Raw genomic sequence first — 7,500 nt, 5'->3', positions numbered from 1 at the left:
CCATGATTCAATTGCTGGACAAAGTGCTGAGCTTCATCAATTATTGGTGGTTCCGATACCTGATGATAACAGAACTGTATATGGTGGAAAGTTGGGAACGAGTGACGATTCGTAAGTAGAACGGCGGGCGCGAAAGTTTTGCCGGGTTAACGGTGGATTTCCTTCCCCCAGATGTGTTCCTGTTCGTCATCTTTCTGCTCCAGTGGTACTTCAACTGCAAAGTGGTCCTTCCTTTCACCGGAAGCTTGTTCGGCATACAACCTGTGGAGCAACAGCTAGCCGGAGTCGTCCGGAGCCACCCGAACTGAAATGATGTTGCGAGAAGCTAGAGCACCTGGAGAAGTATTTACCCAAGGATTTTGCCTTTTGTGCAGAGCGGTGGCCGCGAACAAGTTAAATCTCATCCACTTTACCATTAGCCTACCAAACACACTACCCTGAGAACGAAGAATCTGGAACATTTTGTATTGACTTTGATTCGTTGTAAGTGGAATTCTTATTTGTGTTTTTGCACCTAGTGTTTTAACGAAAGTCTCTGTCGGAAGAAGACAAGCAAATAGAGAGAAATGTGACCCAGAAACCGTAGCTCGTTGTGATTTGATTTATGATACGGGAAGGCATTTCATTCCTCGACGCGTACCATATCCATGAATCAGACTGGCAATCGAATGTCTGCAACGGGGCGCACTAGATGGGTGGTGGGAATGCTGATAGCGAAAGATAACACGCGTTGTCTGTAGTGCTTCAACGTCCGAGGGCCGCTATATCGGATTGCCTTATCGGACACGTTCGTTTCGTTCAAAAGCCGGATTTTAAAGCTCAATCGATAAGACAACAACCGAATATGCTTGTCGTATTAGTCGTCTAGATTGATTGATAGCGGGGCGGGGATTTCTGGATCGTATGGTCGAGAGGACAGAGAATTGGGGCATTTAATTGTTGAAATTAATTGTGGCGTTAAATATTCGATTTCGTCAGGCCGAATAAGAACAGCTTTAATCGCACAATATGGCTTTATAAGATGACTTTAAAACTCGTGGCTGTATAAAATGGCTCCATAAAGGCATGGAAGGCAGACGAATTGTTTTCATTTTTTGTTGTGGAAAAGCGTTTTCGATTTCTTCCAAAAAACCCTTTTCTGTGCGTTTTCTCGATCTCGGTGACGATGGCTACTGATTGCGACGATGATCCGCCGTACTGTTCCGAGATGAAGTTCCTGGACCTCCCCGATTGTATGATAGAACAAGTTCTGGAGTTTCTGCCCTACGACGAAATCGCCAAGAAGCGCATCGTGAGTCACGGGAACAATCGCAAAGGGGGTTGTTTAATGATTTGACCGCGAATTGCAGGTTTGCCGGACGATGGATCGTATCTGCCAATCGTTGCTGAATCGTGGTTTCAACAAAATGGTGCGACGACACAATCAGCATTTGAAAACGATCAAGTCGCAGCTGCCCAGAAGAGAATCGGAACGGCGGAACCACCCGCTGGCCAAACATTCGGATATACTCACCTGTATCGAGACGCGCATCTCGATGCTGTCCATGACGTACGCGAAGTACATCGACAAGGATCTATGCTGCTTCATCCCGGGCAAGGTAATCGACGAGGTGTTGACCATACTGCGGTTAATCGAGAACACTACACGGCCTCTGCGAGCTCACGAGATTCTGCAGGAGCTGCGAGACATCTCGTCGATGGCAATCGAACACTTTGACGAGAACATTGCTCATCGCTTAAAGAAATACGTCGACGTACCCTTTCCTCACCATCATCACCATCCGGTGGCCGGCATACAAGGTCCAAGCACGAATCCCTTCCCATCCACCATGCTGCTGCACAACGATGTGTTGATCCCTTGCGAGCTCATACCCAATCTGCCTCAAAGCACGGCGACCACGCCACCCGCTCCGCGACCATTGCCATCTTCGTCGAGCACAGTTAATGCAAGGGTAGCCAATCACGGCTTTTATCGACCCACGTGTGCTGCTGGCCGTTTCAACCATTCGTTGCTCGCCCGGATGGATAAGAAGGCGCAGAGAATGCGTAACGATATTACCCACATCAATCGTACGTTGGCCAACTACAGAGTAGAGACACGCAGCATGCGGCTCATGTTGAAAAGAATGCTTACTGAGATGAAGGAACTTCGGCGACGATTGGAAGAATCGGAAACCAAAAACCGGGAGCTACTGGCCAACATTCATCAAATTAGCTTCGGTGCACCGTCGGCTGCAACTGCGGCAGCCGCAGCGGTTGTCAGTCCTCCTGCGACGATCAAGCAATGCGGCATAAAGGCTCGTCAATCAGCTATCCTCAAACGAGTGTTACCCGTTTCGGAAACCGACTCCCACACACAGGGACCGGTGTCTTCTGTGCCATTGTCGTTGGGAACACCAACAGCGCTTGATGTCGAGTCTCCACCGGATGCTATGGCGATGGGGGGAACCACCGCGAAAAAAGCCAAACTTAGTGATTAGAAACGACTCCTCTTCGCATTACTGCGAATAACGGTTCGGTCTACTCATTTTTACACTCTCTAACTATTTGATGCGATCCTACGAGAACGGTAAGCGATCTGTGGAGAGAACCGTAAGCTGCAATATGTATACTAACGATAGTGTTTAAGGCAACCTTGGCAAGATACCTTGGACCAGCGCACTTGATGGTCTTGAGAAACTTTGTAGAGCAGGCAGCTAGCTAACATTTGCCTATAGCGCATCGGATAGCAGTTTGATGAAACACAATCTCTCTTGGAGCCTCCACCAATAGGATATACGCATGAATACTCGAATTTAATGCTGTAAATTGGGCTTGTAAAATTTAGAACTAATTGTGGAACGAAGAAAGGCGCGAATAAAACACAATAAACCAAAATGTAAGAATTTAAAAAAAAAAGAGTCTTAACTAAATCATACCATCAATATTTTCCGATGTATCTCGTGAATCTTTTTACAACCGGTTGCACTATTCCTGGAGTTGTTTGAGTAAAGCTGAGATAAATTATTGCAAAACAGTACCGTGTCGTGTAATTCCACTCGGTTGGCAAATAATGTCGTTATCATTAAGCAATTCATAGTCATTTTATCGGGGAACTATAACTGCTTGGAACTGCTTGGAACTGCATGGAATGCTTGGTATTTAAGTGTTCCCGGGGCAGTGCGCATTAAAGAAGCGTACGATGCAGTCCGTTACATTGATTTTGTTGCTGATCCCGCTGTGTTCTCATCTGCTGCACGCGCAGGCAGTCAATAATAACTCATTTGATGGTAAGTAGGGTTTTGTAGGCATTTTATAGGAAAATATTTAGTATCCTTCGTTTCAGCTATCAGAGGCTGCAGGCAAACTATTCGTGTGGGTGAATATGATGGACAGATCGATTACGTTTCAACCAACACTCTGCCAAATGTGGTTCGTTCCGGCAACTCCAGGATCTTCAAGATCGGTATTGTAGGGCCAAATGATGGAATTTTTCGCTACGGAGACACCAGGTTCCCGTATGGCAGGGACGTGATCGAAATAGGTAGGCTCGCTAGAGATTCTGATATGATCGAGAACTTTTAATGGATTATTTTACTCTTACTCTTACCGCAGTTATCTCAGGCTGGGCGAACACCAGAAGCGCAGGTCGACGACAGCACCGAACGTTGAATAATCAGAATTCCAATCTGCAATTAACCAAGGTACCGACTCAAGGTCTGCTGTCGCCGTTCCATCCCGTTATTATTCTCTTGGAGGTGTCTACTACGGGGCTAGTGCGTGTCACGAAGGCTGGTGATAAAGAACCGTTCTTGGAGTTTATCGATGAGAGACGAATCCCAGCGAACTACATAGGGTTCACTAAGTGGGACAAGGATGTGATTTACTTCTACGACTGCCCGCTATAGCATGCAGTACTAGCAATATTGAAGAAAAAACCCATGCAATAAACACAATCGTTCGAATCCCTAGCAAAACATAAATGCCTTATATCAAATCAAAAGAGAGTTTGCATTTTGCTCCAGATGAGTAGATTAAATTTAACCTGAAGTTACCGTATGCTGATAGCCCAAATTGCCAGTTTTCGAAGAACGATAGCTCGAGACTGCAAACAGTCCGAAAATGTGAAATAATACGATGGAGGAATCGAATATTTTCCCGCCAGTCATAAACGCTACGAGGTCTATTAAACTGTTACTGGCTTGAGCGGACATAACGAAGACATACTCTATTTGCAAATGGTGACGCTGATAGCTCGGAGCTAGCTAAAAGGGTAAATTACATTATCAGCCAATGGAACTCGTTGGGCGTTATCTATGCTAAATCTTACCAATAATAAAGTTTTCTAAACTATCTCGTGACTATATTTAAACAATGTCACGCCATATCATGAGTTGTTTGAGTAATGCCTAAACGAAATTATTACAATACAGCGCAGCATCTTGTAAGATTACTCAGCAAGCAAATATTGTCGTTTGCTATCATTAAGCAAATCATAGTCATTTTATCGGGGAACTATAAATGCTCGTGCATAACTTTTCGCAACTGTCTGAGCGTTCCTGGAGCAGTGTGCACTAAATAAGCGTACAATGAAGTCAATTGCATTGATTTTGTTGCTGATTCCGTTAAGTTCTCATCTGCTGCACGCACAGGCAGTCCATACTAACTCATTTGATGGTAAGTAGGTGTAGGTGTTTAATGAGTTAATCTTTAGTATCCTTCATTTCAGCTATCAGAGGCTGCAAGCAGTATGTTCATGTAGCAGATTATAATGGACAGCTCGATTACGTTTCAACCAACACTCTGCAAAATGTGGGCCATACCAACAAATCCAGGATCTTCAAGATCGGCATACTCGGGACGAATGATGGACACATTCGCTTCGGTGACTCCAGATATCCTTACGGCAGAGATGTGATCGAAATCGGTAGGCTCGTTAAAGATTTTGATTTGGAAGCGTGTCTTTAATGATCCAATTTATTCTTACTCCTACCACAGTTATATCAGGCTGGGGAAACACCAAAAGTGTAGGTCGAAGACAACATCGAACATTGACAAATGCGTTTTCCAACCTGCAATTGTCCGAAATACCGACTCAAGGTCTGCTTTCGCCGTTCCGTCCCACTATCATTCTGCTAGAGGTGTCTACTAGGGGACTAGTGCGTGTCACGAAAGCCGGTGATAAAGAACCGTTCCTGGAGTTTATTGACGAGAAACGGATCCCAGCGCACTTCATAGGTTTCACAAAGTGGGACAAGGATTTGATTTACTTCTACGACTGCCCGCTATAGTATGGCGCAACATACGATACAGTATACACTGCAGCATCAGTAATGACGAAAAAGAACTGAATAATAAAACACTCACGACAATTGTGGGATCCCTTTGCAAACATAAATATAGTACAAGATGTAGCAATTGAAGAGATAACGTTTTGTAGTAGTCCAGCAGCCAGCAAATCACTCAAGCCAACGGCACGTGCACAAACCTCTCATTAAATCTTGAAGGCCTTATTGGGATATAGAAGGACATGTTGCATACGGGTTGGTGTCTAAATTACGAAACAATCAGAGTTTTTTAGGCAAAAAAAATATAAAACTGGCCGAACACTATATTTTTAGAAGCTTCAATCAGTTCGAAAAGGTGAAGAAGAACGATGGAAATATCGAAAATTTCCTTCTACTCTAGAATCTCACATTCGAATTGCTGGCTCATTTTGTCCGTTTGAAAACAGAGAAGATAAGAACAGGTTTAAGTAAAACAATAGTCAATTTAATATAACCAACATTGATTAGCCCTGATGGAATTAATTTTATTTTTTTTAAAAACATACATTGATCCAAATATTTCATGAAGCATTTGTATAAGAACCGTAATGGAACACATCCATCAATGTATTGGTTGGAACAGGTTCAAGTTCACGAGGAGGTGATCGTTTCGTGCTCCTCAGAAGCAGCACATTCCGTATTAAATATTCGTTCAGAGTAGACGATGATGGAACGATCGTTATCTGTTTGGATCGTAGCGATCACTCTGCTGATTCGATCCAGCGAATCAGCTACATCTTTCACGAACCCATTTGATGGTAAGACGAAGCAGATTTTAAATCGTTCAATACCTCACTTGATCATTCTCTTACAGCGATCGCAGGATGCCTACAGTATGATCATGTGCCCGGCTATAACGAGACACTGGAGTATTTTCCGACGAGCAGCTTCCGTAACGTCGGTCGAACTCACAACTCGCGCTACTACCGCATCGGTATCCTTGGATCGAACGATGGGCACATTCGTTTTGGTCGATCGGCTTATCCTTTCGATGAAACCGTCATCGAGCTAGTGATCAGTGGTTGGTCAAACACGCAGAGTGTAGCCCGACGACAAACCCGGCGTCGCGATCAATCATTCAACAATGTGGTGCTCAAGGAAGCCTCCACACCGCGTTTATTAAGTCGCTACCGGCCACTCGTGTTCCGCATGGAAGTGTTCGAAAATGGTCGAGTTCAACTGACGAAAGACGGTGAAAAGCGGCCGTTCTTCGAGTACAGCGATAGCCAGCATGCCATACCGGCGGATTATATTGGTTTCAGTCGGTGGGATGCAGATTTGATTTACTTCTACGATTGTCCTCTGAAGGAAGATTCATCCGGTTCGGTCGATAGCACCGTACTGCTACGCTGCAGTCTTGCATGAAATGGTTAACCACGAGGGCATAGAAAGATGAGTAGAATCTATGGGATTGGGGTTGTACTGATACAACATAATAAATTGAGCCAGTGAATAAATTCTGGCATCCAGTACACACCTCGCGGGGGATTTGTCTTGAGGTTAAATGCGGGGTTTTTATGACTGTAATTTTCAGAATATTCTCTAATGAGTGGTGTTCAACGGGATTCCCTAAGATGTGTTCGTTGAACGAGCTTCAAGTAGCTTGGAGATCACTTGAAACGCTTGAAGAAACCGGAATTGTGGTGGCTGTGTTTGTGACCGGACTGTAGGTGGAATCACAAACAGCTGATAGCTGGTCAAACCGGATTTATGTGAACCTGAAAATCCCGACGACACCACTATCAGCATTAGCATGATCATTGATGGATTTTGTTTTTCAAGCGCAAGTGTTAGTGACCGCGATCGCGTGAAGAGGGTAATGAGAAGCCACCGGTATTAGTCCTGTGTTTAAAACGAATTGTGATGAACGTCTGCCAGCGATTGCCACAGGAATTAATTGTAAGCAAAATGGTGGTGATAAGAGCTCATTGGATTCACCGTTGGTGCACTCTGTTAGCTTCAATCGTAGTGCTTTACACGATCGATTCCGGTCTGGCGCAACGGTGCGGCCAGGTTCAAACGCTGAAGCAAGGTCTCATTTTTGGTGGTGCTACATCAGCCCCAGGAATGTGGCCTTGGCATGTGGCCATTTTTCATCGTGAATCTGTGCGCAGCACCTCCTATAAGTGTGGTGGTACAATCATCAATAAGGACACAGTGCTGACGGGTTAGTATCATGACGCTATAGATCATT

At 44.7% G+C, this 7,500-nt stretch overlaps 6 protein-coding genes across 6 annotated transcripts in view; all 6 read left to right on the top strand.

Moving 5' to 3' along the window:
- Positions 1-580, top strand: part of LOC125956901 (uncharacterized) — a 681-nt gene extending 101 nt beyond the window's left edge. The window contains exons 1-2 of the mRNA XM_049689173.1: positions 1-111; positions 172-580. The exon at positions 1-111 is cut by the window's left edge and continues 101 nt beyond it. Of these exons, the coding sequence (XP_049545130.1) occupies positions 3-111; positions 172-308 (246 nt within the window). The 5' untranslated portion in view covers positions 1-2 and the 3' untranslated portion in view covers positions 309-580. The remainder of the gene's footprint in view (positions 112-171) is intronic.
- Positions 581-1,110: 530 nt separating this feature from the next.
- On the top strand, positions 1,111-2,905 carry LOC125956871 (uncharacterized). The gene is made up of 2 exons (XM_049689135.1): positions 1,111-1,291; positions 1,350-2,905. Exons 1-2 carry the CDS (start codon positions 1,166-1,168, stop codon positions 2,478-2,480), a joined length of 1,257 nt encoding a protein of 418 aa, XP_049545092.1. The 5' UTR covers positions 1,111-1,165; the 3' UTR covers positions 2,481-2,905.
- Positions 2,906-3,171: 266 nt separating this feature from the next.
- LOC125956891 (uncharacterized) lies at positions 3,172-3,911 on the top strand. The gene is made up of 3 exons (XM_049689163.1): positions 3,172-3,269; positions 3,326-3,523; positions 3,595-3,911. Exons 1-3 carry the CDS (start codon positions 3,182-3,184, stop codon positions 3,885-3,887), a joined length of 579 nt encoding a protein of 192 aa, XP_049545120.1. The 5' UTR covers positions 3,172-3,181; the 3' UTR covers positions 3,888-3,911.
- A 642-nt stretch (positions 3,912-4,553) lies between these two features.
- On the top strand, positions 4,554-5,371 carry LOC125956892 (uncharacterized). Its single transcript, XM_049689164.1, has 3 exons — positions 4,554-4,656; positions 4,709-4,906; positions 4,978-5,371. The coding sequence occupies exons 1-3, from the start codon at positions 4,569-4,571 to the stop codon at positions 5,268-5,270; spliced, it is 579 nt and encodes a 192-aa protein (XP_049545121.1). The 5' UTR covers positions 4,554-4,568; the 3' UTR covers positions 5,271-5,371.
- A 565-nt stretch (positions 5,372-5,936) lies between these two features.
- Positions 5,937-6,787, top strand: LOC125956888 (uncharacterized). The gene is made up of 2 exons (XM_049689160.1): positions 5,937-6,064; positions 6,121-6,787. Exons 1-2 carry the CDS (start codon positions 5,971-5,973, stop codon positions 6,669-6,671), a joined length of 645 nt encoding a protein of 214 aa, XP_049545117.1. The 5' UTR covers positions 5,937-5,970; the 3' UTR covers positions 6,672-6,787.
- Positions 6,788-7,008: 221 nt separating this feature from the next.
- LOC125956876 (chymotrypsinogen B-like) overlaps positions 7,009-7,500 on the top strand; it is a 1,614-nt gene continuing 1,122 nt past the window's right edge. Inside the window, exon 1 of the mRNA XM_049689139.1 lies at positions 7,009-7,473. Coding sequence (XP_049545096.1) covers positions 7,170-7,473 — 304 coding nt within the window. The 5' untranslated portion in view covers positions 7,009-7,169. The remainder of the gene's footprint in view (positions 7,474-7,500) is intronic.

The sequence above is a fragment of the Anopheles darlingi genome, chromosome 3 (assembly GCF_943734745.1).
Source record: "Anopheles darlingi chromosome 3, idAnoDarlMG_H_01, whole genome shotgun sequence".
NCBI lineage: Eukaryota > Metazoa > Arthropoda > Insecta > Diptera > Culicidae > Anopheles > Anopheles darlingi.
Note: the sequence above shows the minus strand (reverse complement) of the source record. Positions and strands in the feature narration are given on the sequence as shown.